This window comes from Temnothorax longispinosus, chromosome 11 (assembly GCF_030848805.1).
Source record: "Temnothorax longispinosus isolate EJ_2023e chromosome 11, Tlon_JGU_v1, whole genome shotgun sequence".
Taxonomy (NCBI): Eukaryota; Metazoa; Arthropoda; class Insecta; order Hymenoptera; family Formicidae; genus Temnothorax; species Temnothorax longispinosus.
The window spans coordinates 15,947,799-15,974,198 of NC_092368.1; the positions used below are offsets into that span (position 1 = coordinate 15,947,799).

The 26,400-nt window shown below is 39.2% G+C and overlaps 1 protein-coding gene and 1 long non-coding RNA gene across 12 annotated transcripts; one reads left to right on the forward strand and one right to left on the reverse strand.

Moving 5' to 3' along the window:
* Positions 1-1,254: 1,254 nt before the first annotated feature.
* On the reverse strand, positions 1,255-18,980 carry LOC139822570 (acetylcholinesterase). Its single transcript, XM_071794413.1, has 7 exons — positions 18,632-18,980; positions 7,287-7,517; positions 6,830-7,121; positions 5,943-6,575; positions 5,346-5,507; positions 5,080-5,255; positions 1,255-2,130 (listed from the first exon to the last, which is right to left on the reverse strand). Exons 1-7 carry the CDS (start codon positions 18,978-18,980, stop codon positions 1,982-1,984), a joined length of 1,992 nt encoding a protein of 663 aa, XP_071650514.1. The 3' UTR covers positions 1,255-1,981.
* On the forward strand, positions 8,362-18,792 carry LOC139822572 (uncharacterized). Of its 11 annotated transcripts, none has more exons than XR_011734548.1 (12): positions 8,364-9,008; positions 9,368-9,512; positions 9,713-9,899; positions 9,973-10,221; positions 11,432-11,589; positions 11,688-12,031; positions 12,145-12,307; positions 13,174-13,230; positions 13,789-14,002; positions 14,095-14,240; positions 14,309-16,523; positions 16,637-18,074. It is a non-coding gene; the product is annotated as an uncharacterized lncRNA (long non-coding RNA). The 11 variants fall into 11 exon arrangements; XR_011734547.1 differs by having other exon boundaries at positions 8,368-9,008; positions 11,923-12,031; positions 16,637-18,073; XR_011734549.1 differs by having other exon boundaries at positions 8,362-9,008; positions 11,432-12,031; positions 13,174-13,236; positions 16,637-18,075.
* Positions 18,981-26,400: the final 7,420 nt, after the last annotated feature.

The window sequence follows — 26,400 nt, forward strand, 5'->3', positions numbered from 1 at the left end:
TTGATACACACAACTCAAAATATGCGATAACAACCGTAATAGTTTTTACTTATTTAAACTGTAGCTTTGTCGGCAACTTTGTCGCTGTCGCTATCGCTATCGCGAGAATCCATAATTATTTTGGGAAATCGGACTGGATCCCAATTAGATCCCAAAGAAATTTTTATGCGGGTATTTCTTTCAGACAGTATCGCTTCGAGATTAAAAGTTGAAAGGGGCCTGATCTTCCCTCACCTTGACGCACCTTGGAGAGAGGGGAGAGAGAGAGAGAGAGAGAGAGAGAGAGAGAGATAGAGAGAGAGGAGAGATAGCGCGATAAATAGAGAGCGAGAGAGAGCGAGAGAGAGAGTCTTCTAAGCTCTCTTCTCTCTCGCTCTCTCTCTCTCTCTCTTCTCTCTCTCTCCTCTCTCTCTCTCTCTCGCTCTCGCTCTCTCTCCCTCTCTCGCTCTCGCTCTCTTCTCTCTCGCTCTCTCTCTCTCTCTTCTCTCTCTCTCTCTCTCTTCTCTCTCTCTCTCTCTTTCTCTCTCTGCTTCTCTCTCTCTCTCTCTCTCTCTCGCTCTCTCTGTCTCCTCTACCCTCGAAAATGCTGCCTACTTTCCTGTCTTCCTTTTGCGAGTCAGCCGATCGAAAGTTTGCGCTCCTTCTCCTTCATCGAAAACACATCGATAAACTGTCTTAAGGGACTTACCTCTCTGCCTGAAGATCAATCGCGTGAGGAATCTCGTCTCCTTTTACGCCTCCTCTGTTTGCTGGACGAGTTCATTTTCTTCCCTTCTCTAGTTTTCTCCAGTTTTTCTCCCGTAGAAAGTGTGGATTGTCCGTATCTCTTTCGCCTCCTGTCCTCCTTTCCTTTTCTTGTTTCCGTTGGCATTCGTCTTCACCCCCCCCCCCTCCGCGTTACGCATGGTCATTTCTATCCCTATAGTTTCGAAATCGATTGTTTGATTTACTTATAATTGTCATTATTATTATTCCTAATAATAGTACCGTTATCACGTGCTGCTATATTTATTCATTATCGTTAATTTTAATTACCGTTATCGTTAATATCATTATTATTTCTCATTATCTTTATTGTAATTATCGCGTGGGATTATAATCGTTTAGAGTCCTTTGTAGAGACTTTTGATAAATCGTTTTATAACTTTTTTCTGTTTTTTTTGTTTCCTCTTTTTGCCATTTGCCTTATGTAATAACGGTTTTTTCTTATGTCTTACTGTAAACTAGCGAGTAACTCTCCTTTCTCCCGCTCAATCTTTCTCTTTTTCTCCCTCTTTTTTTTCTCTCTTTCTCTCCTTTTTACATATCTACTTACGTTGTAACGGTGCTTGTGTTATATAACTTAGTTAGCTAGTTAGCTAGAGACATGGGCCCAAGGGACCCCGGGGATACGATTCCCGGGGATGGGGGAGAATGGAATTGTTCCCTCGGATCCTACTCGCGCGTTCTTTGTCGGGACACGCGGCAGAATGTCAGTAGGGTTCTTTTTCGTTTTTGTGGCCCGCTGGCGCGCGACCGCCGACAACGACGATTTTGCGAAAGCGAAAATAAAAATCAATAGAGCGAGCAGCCCTCCTGGAAATATTCTATCCATAGCGCGTCGGCTACGCGTTCCTTCTTCGTTGCGAGCGAGGACCGAGCGAGGAGGAGATCGCAACTTCAGCGAACAGAAGGAGAGTCGCGCGCGTAAGTCACGACACTTCCGATCGATCAGTCCCGCCGGTCTTTTGCCGCGCGCGAGGAAAGAGACCATGAAAAGCTGATCCGCCGTTCGGTTCTCTCAGGCGGGATTTACTCGCGCGCGACTTTACGCAGTGTGGAGCAGCTCGAGCCACTCTGGACCCCCGGGGTCCCTGCTGTTGCTGCTGCTGATGCCAATGCCGATGCTGACGCTTCTGCTGCTCGACGGGGCTAGGACGGCGGCTCGACGGCCGACCACCGATCCAGCGGCGGCGGCGGCGGCGGCGGCGGCAACCAGGAGCTAAACGATACCTCTGACGTCGTGCTGGATGTGAGGCAGAGTAGTGAGGCCAGTCAATAACAGGCTCAAGATCAGGAGTATCCGGGTCGCACCGGAGTCAGCGAGGCTCATACTGCCGCATGTCTCTTTGGACCCGGCATCCAGTTTTGCTGTAACACAGTCGCGGTACGATTTTAATAATTAGGTTCGGAGTTCTCTCCAGACAGGACAAACAGATTCGCCAGCGGTAGAAAAGTATTCCGGTATACATCGCTAGCGACGTTTGTCGATATTCCTGAGAAGTATCAATCATTGAAAAATATCGCTGCTTCACATTATTTGCTGTTTCTTTTATACCAGGAATAATATTAATCAAATCATACGCGGGCATAGTATACCCGGACCAGCAGCACATGTCGGAGGGAAAGGAGAGAGTGATTGTTGTGCTGGTGCTGGCGGTGGTGAGGATATGGTGGTGGCAGCGATCGCCACACACACTCACACACTCACACACACACACACACACACACACACACACACACACACACACACACACACAGGCAGGCAGGCAAAGCAGGCGGTAGGCAAACACGGTGCGGATCGATGCCACGGGTAAAGTAACTCGCGCGCGTCGAGACCGCGTTGCCGAGCTTCCGCGCGCGAGCGTGCACGTGCGAGCTTTGCACACGCCGCCGTTTCACGCTCGATAAATTTTCTTCGTTTCCTCCCCCTCCGTTCTCTTTGAAAAAAATGTGCTCTTAACTTCCTCTCATCGGACTTCTGTTAAGCTGGACTCCCCAACATCGCGAATCAAGTTCGCACCCGGTCAAAAATTTATTGTTATTTAGGTGCTAATTTAATGCCCTAGTCCACATTTTAGTGCTCAAATCGTTTATCAGGAAAAAATGGGGAGTCCAGCTTGCCATTATAAGCTGGATCTGCCGTAATATATAAAGCAATCCTATATAAAAGATAAGTAGGGGAGACCGCGCCTCGATCGTTGGCATCGTTTTCACAATTTTTCGGCATTTGAATTTTTAAATAACTATATAATTTTAATTGCCGTATATCCTAAACAGGAGGGATATACAAGATATTAAGTTAAACAAAAAATACAAGATAAGTTATGCACTTGTATTTTGCTGTATTCCATCATTTATACTATCCCTCTACACTTATTATGTATCATGAAATAACCATTAAACCTTTTACATTTCCTAGTCCTACAGTAATCATTTTGCGTAGGTCGTAACACAAGATCGCGCTTCTTACTACGGTGAGAAATCGATTTACGACAGTTTCGTTAATATTAACAATAAAGAACTGAAATTATAACACAATACTAATATAGCATAAATAAGGCACATAACAGAATAATTGCGAGCAAGTACCTTCATTCCTTTTATTTTTTCTGACATCTGCGGCGTAAAATCCCGCGCGGCGTAAATACCGGAATGACCCTATTCTCATTTTGTCTCAATGTCAAATTTCCAATCCCAAATCAAACGTTAGCAGATAGTTGTAAATTTTCGTAAAAATTTACAACTATCCTGGTCTCCCCTGAGTAATGCCCATATCACTAGCGATTGGGCGATTGCGTTTACGTTTGCATTTACGTCTTTTGACCAATCAGAACGGAAATCCCACTCGGCATGTTATGTTGCTGAAATATTGAAATATTCGGAAATGGTGCAGAAATATTTCTTTAACATTTCATTTGTAACTATGCATCGGAAATATTTCAGAAATGTACCTGCATGATGTTTTTTATAATAATGCATTAACAATATTTCTGAAATCTTTCAGAAAGTTGTTTACAATATTTGTAAGTTTCTGTAATATTGCAAAAAAATGTAGTAGATGCAATATTTCAGAAATATTTCTGAAACATTATAAAACTAATATTACGTTTGCATTGCACGAATAATATTTCTATAACATATCAAACGCAACATTGCATTTAAAATATTTCTGAAAAATTTCTGAAAGATTGCGTAGGTAATGAAAAATTGAATTGCAGGCAGTGAATTTCTACAATATTGCAGATGTAATGGTTTAGAAACATTTCTGATACATGATAAAACTATTATTTACATTTACATTGCACGCGTTATATTTTTTAATGTTTCACATACAACATTGCATTTGTAATATTTCCGAAAAGTTGCTGACAGACTTTAGAACTTATAAAAAATTAAATTTATTATTATATAATTATTACATTTTATTGCATTTTTTCTCTTTTATAATATTAAGAATTTTCTGATATTCCAAATTTTGTCATATGGCATTTTTAATATAAAATATAAAATACTTAATAATATTTAATATAAATTAATATTCGACGTTGACTGGCAAAAAAGATTTATTCGTATATCTGTATTAATTGTTAATATTGTTATGCGATAGCTTTATGCTCATCAAAATAAGCAAGTATAAGAAAGAAAGAAGCGTCAGAGTCAGAGGATCACCACTACCCTGTTCAATCATCGATGTCAAGCAACAAGGTACTACTTGGATGGGTGACCAGCTGAGAGAACGGACTTCGGACAAACGCGCGGCGGGTATACGCGCACATGGCTTAATATATTTTTTTTTGTTCCGGTAACAAAATATTTCATTTTTCACATATCAACAAATAGTTTTTGCGTCAGTAACAAAATTTTGTTTGTTAATACAAATCATTTTTCTCAGTGTAAAATGTATTTAAAATATCTCTGAAGTGTTTCTGCAATATTTTTCGTTTAAGAAATATTTCATAATATTACCAAAATATTGCCGAAATCTTTCAGCATGGTTGCATTTGAAATAATTGCGGACATTGAAACATTGCCGAAATGATGTAGAAACGGTCGTGAAATATTTCTGAAATATTAATGAAAGGTGTACTATTTTAAATGGAATTTTGCAGAAATGTTTCTGAAATATTACATGCCGAGTGGGGTGAATCGCAATCGCCAGCAGCTACTTTCTGATTGGTCAAGAGACGTAAACGCAAACATAGACACAATCGCCAATCGCTAGTGTGATACGGGCGTAACGCGTCGAGGACCTCGGCGGTTCGATGAATCGTGACCCTCGTCGTTTTCGTTCGCGTGTAGTCCCGATGGGACACTTACACGTAGCGGCGAGCAGCTGAGGCAGATACTTCTTCCAGAAAGTGCACTGTCTCACTCTGGGACCGCTGCCGATCTCTGTATTGTTGAGGTCTAAGGTCAGGTACTCTTTATTGGCAGCGGTGTGCGGCGGCCAGTAAGCCAGAGTCAGTTCGCCGCTCTCGCCAATGTTCGGATCCCTGACCGATCATACAAATTACATGTTTATATATATTGCCGTGCCTATATGAAATCACATACAAAAAGGTTAAATTAATTATTCGCCTTACCCCGTTTTCGCGAAGTTCGCCCAATATCTCATCATCCTCTTTGAGAGCTGCACCTCTTCGTGCGTGTAGCCCTTAGATGAATCTAGCGGTTCTCCGAAGATGTAGCTTATCTCGTCGGCATGCATGACTCCGGTCCATCGCGGCCATGGATTATTCCTGGATCTGGTACAAGTCGTGTTTTTTTAATCGTACGCAATTTAGGAAATATTAGGTGTATGCAAAAATTTTAGTCTTTTTTCGCATATTTTCTCTTTAGGTGCTTAATAGGGATGTGAAACTAGTATAAATAAAACATTTATAAATCATAAATCAATTTTAAATTATTAATTATACTAACAAGAGAACCTCGCAAACTCGAAAATTCTGATTTTAATGAAACTTCCCACACATGCAAGAGAGGGTTACAAATATTAGTAATAAATATTATAATTAATTGTAATATTTATTACTAATATTTATTATTATATAAAAATATTTATTACAAATATTCTTATACATTCTAGAGAACGCCTCCTAGGGAATTGCTCCTCTTTTAAAATTAATATTTTTTAAAATATTTACAAAAAACGAAATTACGAAAATCGATCTTTTCTTTACCTATGCTTATAGTAGTACATGTAGACAGTACTACTATCGGCATAACGGCCGGCGAATTCGTTGACGTTGCAGGTGAATTGGTAATCGCCGACGATCTTGTCGAGGGCGTCGCGATTTGCGTGCGGATCGTCCGGATGCAGCCAGTTGCTATACTCATAGATGATTGCGTTACGGCCAATTTGATTCACGTAGGGATTCAGTTCGGAGACGGCGCTGATGAACTGATCGCGTGTCACCTTTACATCCTCGGCGCCGTCGATGCGGAACAGCTCCGTCAGGTAATAGATGATGAAGTAGAAGCCCTCTTCGGTGTTGGAGCCCATCAGGATGTTGGTCTTCTTGAAGGACGATGTGACAAGGGAGCGTTGGGGCGTTTCATCAAGGAACGCACCGTCGATCACCGGTACGAACGGGAACTCGCAGATCCCGAGAGTGCCCCATTCGTTCTTCACCAGGTCCTCCGCGTCCTTCGTCAATAAACAGTCAATCACCTCGCGCAGATTGTGGCGATTGTGCGGACAACCGACCGCCTCGGCCAACCGGATGCCGCGCACAATCGATTCTTCGCGTGAGATTATCGCCCACGGCGCGGTCGGCGAGCCCGACTGCATGATAGCTTGGTTGAAGAGGTGCCTGGAATCGCAGGTTTCTTTCTTTAGTGAAGGAAAGAGGCGACATTCATTTAATTTAAATGTATAATTTTAACATTTTAATAACTTTGTAATAATTAAAAGTTATCATAATTATTGTGGTTTTTTTGTACATGTATCAAGGGGTAAATAAATGTAATAGTAACAGTATAATATTAAAGGTAATAGCGCGCGCGTAGCGCGTGTCTGTGTATTCTAGTGTTATAAATTATAAGTAGATAAACAATTGAAACAGACCTGGACAGTGGAGAGAGAAGATGCATGGAGACGGAAACCGCGCCAGCGCTCTCGCCGAAGAGCGTCACGTTCTCGGGGTTGCCACCGAACGCGGCGATGTTGTCGCGCACCCATTGCAGGGCCATCATTTGGTCAAAGAGACCAGCATTACCGGGGACGTCAGACGTGCCGAAGTATAGGAAGCCAAGACTGGCCACGCGATATTGCATTGACACCAAGATCACATTCTCTTCCGATACTAGAGTCTTGTGGTCGTACACGTCGAGGGTAGCCGAGCCGGAGTAGAAACCGCCTGAAAGAAGGGTGACAGCTAAAGATGTGTTTCTCAAACAAAGGAAATTTCGATAATTCTTTGGAGCCATCTCCGTCCGTGTAAGAAACGGAGATTTTGTCGGCGAAATCGCGCTCTGCGGGACGGGAGAATCGAGATGATGGATTCTCATCACTGGGAACTCACCACCGAATATCCATACCATGACAGCGGCACTCTTAGGCCTGGGATACGGCACCACCACGTTTACGTACAGGCAGTCCTCGTTCAGCGGTGTGTTCGGGTTCCACATGGTGGCGCCGGGGAAGTCGCCGAATACCGTGTCGAAAATTTGGACGCAACTGTTCGGCAGAGTGGTCGCGTTCAGCACGCCCGACCAGCGCTCGACCGGCCGCGGGTGGCGAAATCTCAGCGGACCTGTAATGTGAAATTTGCGAGTGAAATCTTTCTCAAAATTAACTCTGGAGAATGCGGCATTAGGATCTCTATTTCTAATTCACGAAAAAGCTCCTCTTTTTTTAAGCTATTGTAATTCAGAAAAGTACCACTCTCGTCGATTAGAAAACATCGATTCTAAAGTTCCAAGCGAATTTGAGAGATATATTTCGTTCACTTCGAAGATTATGCGATTGAGATCGAATGAAACTTCTTTTATCCCATGTCCTTTATTCGTTTTATTGCCCTCTTGATTATATTCTACGCTGACGCAAAGCGCTTTGAAAGCGCTGTTGAGAATGCACCTCCCAAAACCGCTGTCAGTTACGCACTTTTTCGGCAGGTGCAGGGTATTTTGATGGATTTTGATTCACAGTGTGCAAAAAATGATTTCTAACACTAAAACGTTGCTTGAAAACATGTAACTCACTTTGAAAAACATTTAAAAACATTTTCGTCAATCTTGCGCGTAAAAAGCGCTTTGAAAGCGCACGTAGCACAAGAGCGCGTGCAAAGCACTTTGAAAGCGCTGTTGAGAATGCATCTTCTAAAATTGCTGTAAAAATGTGCAATTCGCGTATAAAACATCTACAACTTTCAAATCTTTTAGAAATCATTTTTGACTCGCACGAGAAAAACATGACTCGCCTTCGTGTCTTTGTGGAGAGGTAAAACACGACATTATATTATATACCTATATAATCTTTTACTCTTACTGTGAAGTTTCAAAGATTATATAAGAGATCACTTTAAGACAAATTATCCGTATGCTCCTATGAACATTTTTTCCATATTAAAAAATCCTTCTTCTAGTTTATTTTAGTGACTACTGACAGCAGTAAAACTCGTAATCTGGGATCTGGGCATATGAATTTCCTGTTCTCCAGACGCTCGCTGTGATACCGTCATATACGTGCGCGATTCAGGTTTTGCATACAGGATATGACAACGATTGGCGCACGGCGAAACGCGACGCGGTAGCCAGTTAATTTATCGCTTTTTCGTATAAGCGAAAGAATAATTGGCTACCGCGTGCGTCGTAATGTATCTCGAGCGTGGTAAGTGTGTGCACGAGGCATTACTCGCGAGTACAGAGAGAGGCAGAGGAGGGGGGTCGGACTCACGCCCACGACGCCTGCGTCCGATTGTCATTTTCAAAGTCGCGAATCGTAAACATGTCTGTACGTATGTACGTGCGTGTTCATCAGTCTCATCAAGGTTATTCAAGGCCCATAGTCTCGATCTGTGTGCAAACGCGTCAAGACGTGTTTCGTCCGGTATAGAATTTTGTGAAAATTGACGATGTAATATATCATCCGTGTGATAGTGGGTTAATATATACGAGTAAAAAGAAGAGGAATAAACGCATATATTTAGAGTAATGGTCGTATAGTCCCTGATCAAGGGAGCTTGAACTAATATTGTCTGAACTGGTCATCAAGGTCGTCGTCGTCTTCGGACGTAAATACTCCTGTAAGTATACTTTGTTACGAGATATGATTTGATACTTTGATACTACCGTGTATCTTCTCTTGATTCTCTTGATTTATTGACTACCAACCCAGTAAGCAAGGAACATTAAATTAACGTTTAGAAATATTGACTTTATGTGTATTTTTTAAACGTTTTTTAATAATATTATACACATATTTAAAAAATATTATTTTGTAATATGATTTTTCTGAATGTTGTTAAAATATTTTAAAAACGTTACAGAAAATATTTTTCAAATGTTACTCTGACATTTATTTGAGATCAATGCAACAGTTCAAAATTCCTTGTAATTTGGACTTGGAAATAACGTTGGTAGTATATTAATTTTCTGTTGTTAGAATGTTATTGTTTTATATTGTGCGCAACGCTCATCGCGACAGCCATGATGCGTACATTATCCTACGTACGATGCGTGAGTGCGTATACACGCGTGTGGATCGAGCAGTGCGGAGTGCTTTTTATTTACAGTATATTTATATATAAGTAAGTAACTATTATATTCTAAAAGTTGTACATTAATAATAAGAACTCAATTAATTATACGTGCTATGAATAGTAGCTGATATGGTTATTTATAACCTATAATTTAGGTTAACTACAAATAACGTTCTTTGGGTATCGGTAGAAGCTATATAGTGGAATTATTTGCTATTTTCTTGCAATTTACTGCCGATTATTTTCAGCTGTTTGAACGCGTCGAGATCATGAGCAGACGTACGCTTGTCGCGACAGCCAATCGGAAGCAGTAATAGTTCTTGAGACTGTAGTCACATTATCTTACATACGTATGATGCGTGAGTGTGTTATATATACGTACGTTTGTGCTTGTGCTGTCGAGCGCTTTTAATTGTATACAACATTTTTATATAGGTAAGTAATTATTATATTCTAAAACTTGCATATTAATGATAAGAACTCAATTATTTATATGTGCTGTAAATAGGTAGCTGGTGATTCAAGATCTATTTTTTGACCTATATAAGAGAGAGATTTGCAGAAGAAAAGAAATATACCAAAGTATTAAGGATCAAACATATTCTTGATGTACTCGGGCCGCGAGGCTGAGCAATATTCTAAGGAAAGTATTATACAAGATACAAAGATTGGACAATATCTTCCCTTATCTTTCATTGACAATTATCTGAGTTTTGAAGATATGCTAAAAACTGATCAAGAAGCTTTCATGCAAGTTGTAAGTAAAGCTGTTTATCACAATTATAATTAATTTTATAAACATTTACAAATAACATTTCCGGTTAGTGGTTACATAATCGTAGTAGATATAAATTTACACAATAAAATCAGACTTTGAAAATCCTCTCTCTCCCTCTCTCTCTCCCTCCCTTTTTTCACCCTTTTTCTCCCTTTCTCTCCAAGAGTAGTAAATATAATATTTGCAATTTAGAGTCGACAAAGAGATCACCAGGACTTGTAATTTTTACCGATTTTTTGGTATTATTTTCAATGTAGTGCCTATAGCAAAGATAGTAATTGCGCATTATCTGTATCTACTATGTTTATAGTTATTTTGATTGTGGCGTAACATATGCATATATTTTTTGTTTATGACAATTTATTAGATGAAAAAATAGATAAAAAACTCTAAAAGTGCCAGTAATATACAGACAAAATCATCCAAACGTCATATCAAATAAGTACTAACGCATTTACACTACATTGTTCAAGTCTTTTATGCATATAGATCTTTTATATATAAATGTGTTGCTTTGTTTTACCATATTTAGCAGAAAGCTTAAGTATTTATATATAAAAATCTTTTTCATATATTTTTAAGCTTTTAAATTTAATGGAAATGGTACAGTAATATTTTTTTACAATTTTCTTTAACGGAGCAAACATACTGATAATATATAAAAGTTGTACAATTTTTGTAACAGATAAATATTTACACTGACAGCTCGAGATCTTTACTTTGAAATTTTTAAATCATTTTTGTGATATATTGAGCAAATGCTTTAATTGATTTACACCTATTTTTATTATGTGAAAGTATTTGTAATTCTATGCAACCAATACGATATATGTAAATTTTCTAAAAGAAGGTAGAATTTTGTCGGTAAAGTTTTCAAATATGGTATGTCGTATGTTCTTCAAAAATCAAAATGTATTTGTATTAATCTTTATAATGTATTCAACTGTATGTTTTATGTATAAAACGATCAAATAGAATCTTGAGGAGGAGCACCCAATGCGTGCAAAACCAAAAATGGTTATTCTGACTCTTAATCTTACAAACTTATATCTATAATATATGTCCTATAATATGTTCTATAATATCCTATAATATGTGTTATTATATTTTAAAAGTCTTCTGAACTATTTTTCTTGCAATTTATAATAATATACTGCATTATATAGAATTACAAGTATAAATTTTTCAGGTAAACAAGGTTATGTTAATTGGAGGGAAACATGAAAAGGATTTTATTAAAAGAAGTTTGAGTGTTACATTTTCTGATGACAGCCTCCATGTGTTCATGGACTGGCCAAAAAAATAATTATAAAATTGGAGATACGCACACAATTCTGAGCATTAAAAGTAAGTAATTTTTTAAGAGATGTATATATTACTTGCAGTATTAAATGCTATGTTTTATGTCTCAGAATTTATTAAAATTGTCTCCTATTTTTTTGTAGCAATCATCGTTAAAAAGCAAGACACACATACACGTTAAAAATTCTTACGAAATAAAAGAAAAATAATATATATCCATAAACTAATACTTTTGATCGATTTAGTATATATGTAAACTATTCCGGAAACTTTTGTGTTATTTCAATAATTATCATAAGTTTTAATTGCTGTTAAATTAACATTATTTATTTTTTTCATCTAACAATAAACTATATTGAATTTTTTTTATTCCAAAAGCTTTTAGAACAATATTCCCTCGGAATACAGAAAAAGATTTTGAACACTTTTGTAATGGAGTGGTTCAGATTCGCAAACGTCCGTAAGGAAAGAAAAAAACATTAAAAAGGTAATGTAATGTATTTCGGTATATACTCTCCATAAAATAAAATCATTATAGTTTGCCGCGTTATAATTTATAAGTAACTTTTTCACTAATTTAATTCTACTTTTATTTTTCAGGAAGTGATAAATATATTATCTTACTTGCGTGGCTCCGCGCGAGTAATTATTATAGTAACAAATTTTTTTATTTGAAAGATGAGTTTTATCCCAAAACCTTCCGCTAGGATCAGTGATTTTCACCAAAGATATTATTGTGATAAACTGAAAACTGTAATATATGGTATATATATATATTATTTTTATATAAATAAAACCTTTTTATGATAATTAGTGAATTATTCCCCAATGCAAATTAGTATATAACAGGTCTGGGCAACTTCGAGTTTCGGAGCCACGACACTCCTCTACTTTCCGTGGATAGAAAAGAAGTGTCGTGGTTCTGGAGCTCAAAGTTGTCCAAGCCTGGTCTATAAAAGCAATCTAAATATTAATTAGACAATAAATATTGAGGTATTTTATTACTATTGCATATTTATTGAAAACATGTTGCCTGTAATAGAAATAAAACATCAATAAGAACTTTAAATAAATGTTAGAATTAATATTACGGTAATCTTAATATAATATTGTAATAAAGTTGATAGTACGTTTAAATTTTTATCTCAACAACATTACAGGAATGATAGAAAAACCTTAGCGCAATGTTATTTGCAATGTTATGGCACTCCCATTTCAACATTACTGAAATTTCGGAATCGTGGTCAAAGTATGTTCATAATGATGTTCTATACAACATTAAGAACTACATATTTAACAACATTACAAGTTATAGAATATCGTTGCAATAACATTGTAATAATGATTTGTTGCTTACTGGGAAAGACTGATATAAGTTTAAATAAATAAAAATCTTTTTTAATATTTAGATATTTATTCTCTCTTTCTTAATAATAATATAGATTTTATTTTATATTTTTGTATATGTTTTATACATATAAAAAAAGATTTTTATTTATTTAAACTTATACCAGTCTTTGGTAGTACAATAAAACGTTCTCGTAAAAAACAGCTTTAATACGTTTGTACGATATTGTTTTTCTGTGTTGTATCTCACTGTCTTGTTTAATGTATTTTGATTTTGTTTAGCGCCCTCAACGGCAAATGAATCAAACTTGGATCAAGATATATCTTCATCTTCGGCAGGTAAATGTATGCAATTGTAACATTTATTCACTTATTTCCTTCACTCTACCCAGTAAAAACAGCCACTAGGCTTTTGACTACAAAATGATGTCAATATGACGTCAAAATCGTCATCACTTTCTCTGTTCTACCTGAGGGTCGAGTATGTACTTTAAAACAGTGAAAATTACAAAAGTGAGCGAATTTATACTAAAATATTTAAAATTTCATTGCCTAACATTTCATTGGTCACCTGGTAAATTCGCTCACTTTTGTAATTTTCACTAAGTTTTGAAGTACACAATCGATCTTTCGGAATACAAATAAAATTCGGTGTTATTTATGTGTAAACATATTTTAATTTATTTTGCCATCATTTTGATTACTCATTTTGACATCATACTCCTCGTCGATTTGATGACTTTGACATCATTTTGACTAAGTTGTTTTCATTGGGTAGTATACTAAAACTATCCTATTATATATCTTTTACGTTATAATACATCTTTTGAAAATGTGATTTGTTTTTACAGGTTTTGCTATCTGGGTATATGTTGGCTTCAATTTTTTATGTTACAGGTGTGCTTGTGCTAAAGACAGTTCTCTCTAAGCAAGAAGAACTGTCGCGGAATCTTAAAAATGTAGACCATAAACTGGATCTTATTATGGACCTTGTTAGAACTGCCGAAAATGTAAAAAAACCAGAAGGATGGCCTACTCTTCCATTACATGACATGAATTCTTTTTATGAATGGGAGTTGTTTTTCTCCAAAACGGCAACTATGATTTTGCGGTAAATATTTAATGTCCTGCATTTATGAAAACTTAGCAACTCATCTCAACACATCAATATAACTTTTTGCTAATAACTTTTTTTCTGTACAGGTATCCCATTTTAGTGTTGTAGCTGGGAGAGGGGTACACGAAGGAGAAATGACCACTAATATATGTAAGAAGATTTTCTCTCCTGAGGTTGCATCACAACTGAATTGGACAAGGACAGAAATAAAAAATCAAGTCACTAAAGTGTGGTACGTGTAAGTAACATTGGTAAGTTATTGAAAATTCTGAGAATAAAACATGAAACTCTTACTTTCAGTCCTGCTGTGTCTTAAGGGGGGAGCCTCATGTAAAACGCTGAAAACAAGGCAATTTTCTGGAATTTTTTTTAAAGAGACATTAAAATAAAACTTATTGAAACTTGGGTAATGGTTTTAGCAACATTTGTAGATGTAAAAATTTTTCATTGCAAAATTCCTTATTTATAAGTAGCAACAAAGCCTATTCTCAAAGGCCGCGACGCCGGACTTCACAATTGGCGTGCAACATTGCGCCTGCAATTATCACTGAATCAAAAATACAAAATTTTTTTACTTTTATTATAAGTTACCATTGTCGGTAAACCTATTTGTTCAGTAAAAAATGCAAAATTGAAAAAATAACAGAACTTAGAAAAAAAATTTGATTTTTACGGAAAAATTTTTGACTTTAATTATGTAATAAAAGTTATTTCATTTGATAAAATAACTAAACAAGTAGGTTTACATACAATGGTATTTTATATAGTTATCTACATGCATGCCAAAGGGCAAGTCGATTGGTCGAATAGTTTATGAGTAATCTTGCACGCCAATTTGAAAAACATGGTTTTGAGAAAAACGCGTTTAAGGTGATTGGGCCATGTACCATATGAGTCAATATAAGGGCTAAATTTTATTTTAAGAAAAATCATTTTTATGGATATATTCTAGACACTTGTATAATTACTGGTTTTATAATATAACTTTTCATTCGATTACGTATCAATTTATCTACTGATAAATGTAAATCAGTTCAAGATTTGACTTCAGTTGACATTCGTACAAGAGAAATGTCGCGACATTGCATCTTTTCGCTGTAGGCAGCTATCATGCCAGTGCCATGTGTTTGAGTGAGGTTATGTATTGTGTTTATGTTAAAAAATAATGGAAGGTAACAAACAATTTCGATAACGGGAGATTTGCTTGCAAAAGAATAGTGCTGTGGAAAGAAAACACTACACGGAGCGGCGTTGCTACATGTTCACGTCGCGTACAGCTGATCGAAAGGCCGACAAGAAACGCGACGATTCATCAACTTTTGATTGAATTTTTGGCCTTATTACACGTCAACGTCGTTTTGTCTTATACTTAACAAGTGCTAGAAGAATCAAATAATGTTATTTTCAGTTTTTTGAACTTGTTTCTTTACAGACAGTGAGTAAAATTCTCGAAAAATGTATGTTTTCGGTACAATTTCCCATAAAACCTATGTTAAAAATGCCAACTTTGAGATTTAATATCTCAAAAACTAGACGTCAGATCTTCTCAAAATTGCAAATTTAAGCGTATTTAGGTTTTTTTTATAACATATATTTAATTCGGATTTTTTTCTTTAACATGCTCTGATGGCCCAATCACCTTAAGGAGGTTCAATTGTTACTTGTGAGTCAAAAATGCGATTAAAATAAATGTCATTACAGCGATCCCGAATCATATGCAATATTAGTATAATGAATTGTGGATGCTACTTACGTGCTATATTCTTCGTCAATTATTAGTGTATAGAATATTAACTATTATATAAGAGCGTCAACGACTTCTCGGGAATACACTTGGCAACGTTGCGTTGCGCTTCAGTGACCGGTTATGGCGAGTGACAACGGAACGGTTTCGTGAGCGGAGCAGGCGGAGCGGACGCGCGAAAAGCGAAGAACGCGACGTTGGGCAGTAATATCGTCGAGAAGCCGCGGTCGTTCATTATCCGGCGAGGGAGCACACGTGCGACTCTCGCGCGTCTTCGCGTCGTTATATAGGTTATATTCAGCGCGCACACGGAGATCGGGGTAACAATAACCGACCTGAGTCAGGAGTTGATCTCTCGTTACCTCGACGCGGAAGCGTGCCCGCGCGAAGGACAGGAGCGACCGAGGAGGAACGGCGAGGAAGACGAGAAAAAGTGAGAGATAATCGCCGTCGCGCAATTGCCGTTTAATTATGACGACCGTAGACCCGGACGACGATATCAAGAAGCTGCCGCATATGCAGTGGGACAGTACGGCGATTCCCGGGCTATCCGGCTGCATGTTCCCCGGCGAGATGACACCGTTGGAATGCCAAATAGCCGGTCATCCCTTCAATGGCGAGAAACAAACTATCGGTATGTTGGTATGCAGACGGACTGAAGAGGCTCGGAGTCGATATAAAAAGGCCGATTTTGTACAAAAAGAAGAATCAAGTCGATAGAGAATGTTCTTGTTGCTAACAAACGAAGACACACGGGATATAAAAAACCAGGTAGATATATAAAACATGTAATATATGCAATACCTATCAACATAACCTCTTTAATTTCTTGAACTGTGCTTAGAACGGCGATATTATTAATTCTATTTATTCTTTTTATATAGCTGAGAATAATACTGGACGTCGACTGATAGATTTGCACTTGCTCGCCGATGAGTTGTGATGCAAGTCATATATGTAACGTTCCAACATCGCTGCGGCATGTAACGAAAGAGGATCGTATGGACTTGCCAGCATCTTTTACATCACTTGCCAGCTATGTCAGAGGGTATATCAAGTCAACACGTCAAAAATAAAAGAATCGTCAAGATTTTCGAAACCAACATACATAGTTGATACTACATAATTGTATTTTGTGGGATATTACAGGATATGTTATCTGCTAAATAAAAAATAATAGTAGTTCTAAAAATGTAATTTCCCTGAATTACTGTCCCATTGCATTTTCCAAAATAAAATTACTAAAAAATCTACAAAAATTCAAGCAGAATTGTTTTGTGGGATATTACAGGATGTTATCTGCTAAATAAAAATAATAATAGTTATATTAAATAAAAATGTAATTTCTCTGAATTACTGTCTTATTGCAATTTTCCGGAATTTGATGCACTAAAAACTCTACAAGAATTCACGTAGAAATAGATGTCAGGCAAAATAAGGTTAGATTCGCATCAGCTGTTGCGCTGCGGCATTGCCAAGTCTGTCTGTCGCGAGGTAAAAGTACTTTGTAACAATAGAGCCTTTTATTACTCGAAAGCCACGGTAGAGCCTTAATTTTTTTATATGATTTACATAAACACTTTACACAAATAATCGCAAAACTTGAGCAATATTGACCGTATAGTTTTTCTGTAATATTATTCAGAAATTGACCACTTTTAGCCTATATCCTTATGGAGAAAGTCGCTCCGAGGTAGATTATCACTGGTTTAGTACACACTTAGCCACTATAGGACTTTGAAAAACTAGCATTTGATAGATGAAACATCAAGGATTGTGTAAAGACCTTAAAAATCGGACTTTACCGTGTGGATTGAAGGCTTTATCGTCACAAAGTTCAGGTCCCAGCGTAGAATAAGCGATTCCCGAGTCGTTGACGCTCTCATACCCCGACATATATTTATTAATATTCTATACATTAATAATTGACGAAGAATATAGCACGTAAGTAGCATCCACAATTCATTATACTAATATTGCATATAATTCGGGATTGCTGTAATGACATTTATTTTAATCGCATTTTTGACTCACAAAGTAACGATTGAACCTCCTTAAAGTTTCAAGTTCTCAAAGCGCGTGCTTTACTTGCGTAACGCTCAGGTATAAAATCACCTATTTCAAGTTCGAATTTTGCTCTGGAACTTTGGGAACATATTCTAGAAATATTATACTATAATGATTTGTGCAATAAAAATTTTTTCGATTTTTTTGACTGGTTACATGAGGTTACCCCCTTAAAATATACCTAATCTACTCTTAATAAATATGATGATTAACTTATCAACTTAAATCCTGTATTTAGTATTTCTCATGCATAATATTGTAAATTTTTAAATCTTTTTTCAGGTGCATGTGGCAAACAATATAAAGGAAATTTTTCGAGATCAAAAGTCACAGGCTCCATAAGTACGTGGCTTCGAAGTAATTCAAAGAGGAGAGCCATAAATAATTTTGATTTGCCAAGATAATAAAGATTTTTCAAAGGTCGATTACCTCCCCTAGGTACAGATACTTTTTTGTTATGTTTCTTGCAATGTCAAAATAGGTTGTTAGAAGAAAATATATGAAATTATATAAACTACAGGTATAAATGTAAAAATTTTTTTTACAGGTGACAAGAGGTAACAACGAAAGCGGGACTATACACGAGTGGTTATAACCAACAGATGAGTCGATATTCGTACGGCTATCCGTAGATGCAGCGCAGAAGCATTTTATTTTATTTTGTATCGCAAAAGTTCGTAAAAAAATCGAAATAGATTATTTCCAATTATGTTCCAATTATATTTGACATGTGAGAATGCTTGAGGATTATGAGCACAGTTCCTGAGAGAGCGTTTTCTCTTCCGCATATCTCTTCGCCTCGCGAGACTTACCGATGGGTTTCTGGGCGTAGGGAATGCCAAACCAGGTGTCGACGCGCTTGCCGGTTGTCGCGACCATGGACTTGCCGCGGATCATGCCATTTCTGGTGTGCACTACTAGCGGGTCGTCAGGGTGGCCGGTAACAGCAGCCGGTCGTGGAAGCTCCTCACTCGACCTGGAACTCCTAGCGTCCGATGACGTCTCCTGTGCGGCGTGCAGCTCATGCTCGTGATGCCTACGGTGGGACGGCGAGCTGCGGCAAGGATCCGGCTGCAAGACAAGAAGCAGGAACAGGCTCAGCACCAACAGGGCCTCCAGTCTGCCGGGGCTGGCCCGCCAGGAACTTGAATTTTTCGACATCGTGCCTGCTCAGCTGCAAAAAAATAAAGAATTACATCGTATTTCCTATGATAAATTCAAACCCCTGAATAGGATTTGTTTACGAACAAATTCTCTAGTCGCGTGAATAAAATATAATAAAAATGGACAACGTATAAAATTATAAATAGAACTCTATCTTGAAATCTGACTGAATTATAGATTGTTTAAAATGTGGTTCGCGTATATACAGAATGAATGAACATGGGCAAATTACTTGATATAAAATATTAAAAAGCGATTATTTGAGAAAACCGTTCCACGTGTAGCTCTCGATTACTCTTCTATCCGTGTATTACGATGTACAATGTCGAAAATGTCGCGACGGAGAATTGGAAAGGGTTAATCCCCATCGGAAACTGCTCGTTTTTTATCTAGCAAATCATAAATTCGGCTTCTAAGCGCAGGAACGTTTCATTGCTCACGCGGACCGTCGCAAATATCAAATACGAACACTTCTTATACATGCACGCAGGTCGTGTTCAATACGCGCGTCGATTCAGTCCCCCCCCTCTCTCTCTCTCTCTCTCTCTCTCTCTCTCTCTTTCCCCGTCTCATACACGTTTAGGGCGGAGGGGGATGGATTAGTAGGATGATAGTATTCTCTAGTCACCACACGAAGGTCCACGTTGATTAGCAACTTCCTTCTACGTGTTCCGTGCGTGGCCGTACGTATGCTCGGTCACACGGGAGCGGCGCGGCGGTCCACGGGAACGTCGTCGCACGCGGAAGTTTACGCACGAGGACGAGATTAATGTCGTCGTAAAATGAGAATTTATTGGTCGCACGGTGGCGAGTGGCACCACGAGCGAGCGCCGATACAAGTTTCTATGTCGGAATAGAGAGGCAAATTAGCGGCGGAAACAAGGCCGCCAAGGTTCTCAGCGAATCCCGAGTGCGCCGGTAATCGGCTTCAATTTAAACATCAAGTTCGAACAATCGAATATTAATTGCGTTCAATCTAACGTTTAATTCAAGCGGTACGATTCGTACGCGTAATGTTCGTTAAATTGATTTGAATAAATTAAAAAAATTGGTAGTGTCTAGCTTCTTTGGGAAAACAAAAAGCGATAAAAATTAAATAAAAGGAAAGTGGAGCGAAGCGAATTAACAAATCGCGAATTAGGATTTTTCTCTTTTTTAGACTCACCGGGATTTTTCAACGGTATTTGCCGCGCGACACTTTCCCTCTCTCTCTCTCTATCGACGTCCTTTCGTCCCGTTTATCGATACTTCTGATAGTTATTCAATTAAAATCGTGCGCTCGATCGCGAAGAAACCCGCGAAGGAATATTATCGCGACACCGCGTCGCAATAATGACGACGGTCACGACGCGGAGATCAGGCCGACAACGAAAAGCACTGACAACGGATGATGACGGACTAGCGAGAGCGTTTACGGGAGTGATAGCGCGAGGCCTTCATTCGTGGAACATCGTTCGTCTCTGTAACATAGCACACGTACAGCACGATTGATTGAACGAGGATGTGTCGGAAATGAAGGGCGAAACGCTGACGAATGCGCGGGGACCACGAGCTCATTATTTGCGGATTACTACTGAAAGAGAGACGAGGAAAAGAGAAGAAAAGCGAGGGGGAAAGAGAGGGGAGAGGGAGGGAGCGAGGGAGGGAGCGAGAGAGAGAGAGAGAGAGAGAGAGAGAGAGAGAGAGAGAGAGAGAGAGAGAGAGAGAGAGAGAGAGAGAGAGAGAGGGAGAGAGAGAGAGAGAGAGAGAGAGAGAGAGAGAGAGAGAGAGAGAGAGAGAGAGAGAGAGAGAGAGAGATGTCTATTGTAGCTTTAGGAGTAACAAAGACAAATTAATGCATGCGATAGAAGTAAATAAATAATAATAATAGATAATAAAGTATGAATCCTTCATATTTAATCAGTGAGACCGGAGGGTGCCGCAATGTCGAACAACTGGTTACATCGGTGAAGTTTAGTCTCTCACGTTCAGTCCCCGAGACACGCAGTTTTGCGGTGACGGTTTCACCACGACAGCGAAAACTTCGTCACCGCAGAATCCCTTTCTCTTTCGCGTATTAGATTTGATCCCCTTCTCACCGCTTCTCCCCCTCGTCGAGTAACGACACTCCATCTGAGAGCGCGCGCGTTCCTTCATTTTGGCCCCGGGTGATCTATGATTTCGTTACCCGCGAATTCCGCGTACGTCTCTCTTAGGGTGAGCGAATGTCAAAATTAAACGGAGGGTACATGTACATATGTGCTTATTAGAAATTCCAGTCATCCGTGTATCTGCCTCCCTCCCTCCCTCGACAGCGACGTAGAATTCGCATATAAAGGGATGAAAGGAATCGGGGGATGTGAAGGGAAAGGGGGAAAAAGGGAAATTCCTCCCTCGCGTCCCGTGTCCGGAATAAAGATAAAGATACGCGATACGCAGAATAATTTGCAGGACGTGGTTCGCGGCGCAGAGATATCCTGGAACGCCGACCGGTGCGGCGCGCGACGTGGCGGTGCGGTAATTAACGCCCGGTAATTAAAGAATTTTAGCGCTTTCGAAGATTGTTCTTACCGCTCGCTCTTCGAAATAGCGAACTTTATTTCTATTCTCGTACAAATTACTTTCTCGTTGAAGTGACTTCCCTTAAATTGGACGTCGTCTCTTTAAGAATTCCGAGAGCGACGGCTCGTGGTTCGACGATATCGGGCGGAACGTCTGCGAATTTTCGTTATTACACAGATACACGTATCGCGCGCATACATCTATGCACACACACGCATATACGCGCGCGGGCACAGACACACGGACGATCGTTGACCGAGAAACGAAAGGTCAGGGCGTCACTGGCTCGGCTTGGCTGGCTGCACTGCGGCCCGCTGAGTTTCGCGGCGCGGACATTTAGGAAATTACCGTAAGGGCGAGGGGTGAGAGACGAGACCGGCCGGCTGCTCGACGAAATATGCATTCGGCGCAGCTCGGCACCCCCCCCCCCGGGCGTGCCGAAAAAAAAGAAAAAAAATCACCGGATGTCCTACTCGGCGAAACGAGATTTCGCCGGCCGACACGCGGAATCGATTTTTCCTCCCGGACGAAAAATATCGAGGCTTTCGCGATTTTGCGAGAGATCGAAAACGAGGGGTAGTTCTGAAAGACGATTCTCTCCTTCAAGGAGACTTTTACCTAATATTATATAATATTTTTATTTAATATTATTTTTATGGGGTATCATGTTAATTATTTGATATCTAGACTATGCTAAATATCTTTCTGATAATATACAGATTCCTTCTAAACATAGTAATGACGTACTTGTCATTTTAAACAGCTTTGATGATGAACCATTAAACGAACAAAATAACATCATTAAGAGGTCAGAACTGTTTCCTGGGGTTTGAGGATCTAACATTATTTTCTTTTAATACCACCATTGTTATCTACAAAATTATATATGATTGATGATTGGGCCCGGATTAGCCAAAAATGGGCGAAGTTTTTTTCTGATAATGCAGCTTCTGTCTAAAAAAAGTAGCACTTTCCTGCGTTTTATAAAAATATTACGATGATGAAATATCTTTATGAAACGAGATATCACAAAATATCTCTTTTATGATAGGTGCATATCTCTTTTATGATAGGTGCATTTCCCAAAGTTTTATTTAAATCAAACAAGTATTACAATAGAAAAAGAGAAAACTCTAATTCAAGAGGTGGCAAGTTTCGAGCGTTTCAAAATATCGTATTAATGCTCTTCAGCTTGAGAAGTAAATCAAAGTAACATATTATTAGTTAAAAGAAAAGTTTCTATTACTATACGACATGTCATTTTGAGGAACAACAGTAATTTATTGTAAGAAAATGACTGAAATCAAACGTATGTAGGGATGGGGTATGTTGGCTCATATCAAGGCACGCTTAGCTTGATTTGTTGTTGCCGCGCGCATGAGACCTGTGGGAGTATGTGATTTGCTATCTACAATGCTAGAAGCTAGATACCTATATATTTATATTAATATTTTTATGTTGAAGAAAGCTACATCTAAAACAGTTTACAATTGTTTTTCTGCAACAGCATTTTGCTATTTGATCATTACAAAGTAACTTTAAAAGATACTATCTTTATCGAGAAGTACATATCTGTTACCCATTTTGTGTTTCTATTACGTTTCCATTAATTTAACCCTAATCCCTCCAACTATGCCCTTTCGTATCCCACGCGTTTCTAACGGTCGTTCGTTCCGGAAAACCAATGGCTGTGGGATAATCTCCCCACCTCTAAAAAAGTTGTTATAGTAGGGAATATTAGGTAGAAATTTCAAAACCCTAGCTCATTTATTCTCGAAACGGCAAACAGTCAAAATCGCGTTGGGACACGAAAGTGCATGGTTGGAGGATTACGTCAGTATATTGTGTGTAGGTAAGTGAGAATTTTTGTTTCGATAAAAATGTATTTTTGTGTACAATTTAAGCGTATTTAAAATATTTTTGTCGTTAAAAAAAATTAGACATTCCACAGAGGACTATTATGGCTCAGAGGCAGACGGAAGAAGTAAGGAGGAGCTACGATTATAAAAAAAAAATATAATTTTTACATAAAAAATATCTTTCACACTTCAAATTTGTCTTTTCTTATTCAGAAATTCTTTTTCTAACATTCTTAAAGTCCATCTGTACCATTTAAAAATGACCAAATTTGAGGCGACGAAATTAAGTATTTCTACTTAATTAATAATTATCTCATTTTTTTTTATTCGCACTACTTTTAGTTTTAATTTGCGCGCTGAAACATTAAATTTCGTCAATTTGTTCGTAAGTTATGATTTTTTAAATAAAATTAGTCGTAACATGTGTTTTCCAACATATAATTGTTGTAAAATTTAAATAAATAATTTCCAAATTTTCTTTACATTGATTTTTAGTCAAAAGTATAAAGATATTATAACAATTTTTGGGGAATTTTTCAAAGCTATTAACATACTGAAAAACGCGTGGGACACGAAAGTGCATGGTTGGAGGAATTAAGTGGCGGAAGAAACGTTGGAAGGATTATGGTTAACATGGACTTTTGTCGCATAGCCTACTTATCCTATTATCGGGGCAAGTTAGATACAATGCAGCATGTTCGTATTTCACTTATTACAAAGAAACTATACAGTATACAGGAGCGCAGCGCAAAGCAGCGCGGATTGACTTACCGCCGGCGGTGTACCTATCATTCTTTTACCGCAGGCCTCCGTAAATACTTTAATACGTTACGTTCGATCGTGTCCTGCTATTATTTATACTAACACATACACGTATATATTCGCCCGTGTATGTGTTAGTATAAATAAAGGATATAATAAGTTTAGATAAAAATAGAGGATATACCTCGTGATATCCGTTATTTTTGTCTAAACTTATAATCAGCTCGGGCATCGCCGGGATAATTTACCTTCGTCGAGAGTCACGGATTCGCGGCGTCATTCGCGCCTCGTGTCCGTTAGTCGGATCCAGGTCGAGCAAACGAGCGCGAGCAAACACGAATGAATGACTAGCGACGTCGCTCGCTCGTCATTGAAGGTATACTGTCTATTCGTGCTCGTTCGAGCTCGTTCGTTCGGTCTGGATACTTCAATAACGCAAATCCGCGAAAGCGTCGACAAAACGCCTTAAAATCGATTTAACTACGAGAAACAAAAAGTCTGAAGAAATGTCAGATTTTATCTGACGTCACACCAATCGGTCGCATCCCGTAACTCATCTCCGTTACGCCAGTCGTGACGTTTCTCGCTGAGGGCGATCAGGTTCGGTCAAATCGATTCAATCTGATCGCGCAACGTCAACAGTTTTCCCGTGCGGGAAAACGTTGATCCGGGATCGCTCGGTTGTGCTGGGAAGTTTGGCGCGAAAATCGACCTAACTACGAAAAGCGGAAAGTTAGAAAACCAATTGGACCCGCGGTCGGGGTAGGGAGAACGAAGAAGCGACGGAGTGCGAAAGAGAAAAATTACGTGGAGAGCAAACGCTGGACGCGCAAACACGCCATCAGGCTCCCCGTTCGCACGTCCAATCAGAATCGGACTGAAAATAGGAATAACCGAGCTCCGACTACTATACGCTCGACTCCACAATTATGCATTTCACCGATTCAATCCCGACTGACTACCAATTGTTTTTCAATACACACGGGACGAGACGGGACGGGAAAGGACGAATGAAAGCAAAAGGACGGATGAAAGGAAGGAAGGAAGAACGAAAGGAAGAAAGGAAGGAAGACACCAAAGTTTCGACGGCGGCCGGCGAACGATTTTTCTTCTTGCCGGGTTGTGCGCTGCATTGCGGCTACGACGCGGCGCAACGCGACACGGCACGATGCGACGTAACGACCGTGTCGTCGTTGCCGTGCGTTTGGCTTCGAAATACGGCACCACAAAGGCCGGTATTTATTATAGTCGGATCTTATTTCAAGACTGCCTGAGGCGGAGCCCCTCCCCCCCTCAAAAGAAAATATAGGTATATAATAAGATTATATATTATTCGGACTCCCTTGATTGATTATTATCATCCGGTCTAAGCCAACCAAATTTTTATTCACTTCACCATCTTCATTCTGGCTCGCATCTGTCTCCATTGTACTTCGATTTTTCAATCGTCGAATCAGTTTTCCTCCCGAGCAAGATGCGCTCCACAGCTGCCGTCCGTTAGAAAGAAGAACTCGAAGTCTCATTCGGGGGGTTAATCCGGCTCGATTTGATCGAGGGAAGAAAGCGGGAGTCTCTCGGGGGATGGGAAACGAGGGGGGAGGGTGGAAACGTCGAAACGAGACCGAGAGCGAAAGAAAATAGGACTCGGTGTCTGGTACATTCCGGTACCGTCTCGCCGCGCCGTTTTATCGCGCATGCCACGAACGGCCGAATTTCCGATTGCCCGTAGTCAGCCCGCCAAATATCAACCAGCTCTCCCGATACCGTGTCTGCTCTCTCCTTCTCCTTCTCTCTCTCTCTCTCTCTCTCTCTCTCTCTCTCTCTCTCTCTCCTCTCCCTCCCTCCCTCCCATTGTAAGAGAATTATTTACGGCCCGTCGCGCTCCGTGACAAAACGGGCAAAGTGAGAAACGAGAAATGAGAGAAGTTTCTGTAAAACAAGCGCACAATAGTTATTTAGGTAACACGTGCGGGTTGAGAATTGGACACGAGTGCGGAGTGGACGCACGAGCCGCACGTGTTACGCACCCTATTTTATATTACAAAGTGCGTGGAAAGTGGCCTATTGGAAATTTCTCGCGTGGAAAATTGGCTATTTGTCGCACAGATGGCGCGCGCGGAATGGGCCACTTTCCACGCACGTGTGATATAATAGTTATTTGTGTAACAAGTGAGGTAAGATGAAAATTCCCGGGTGCGGAGTTTACGAGCCGAAGGCTCGTGCGTAAACTCCGCACCCGGGAATTTTCATCTTTA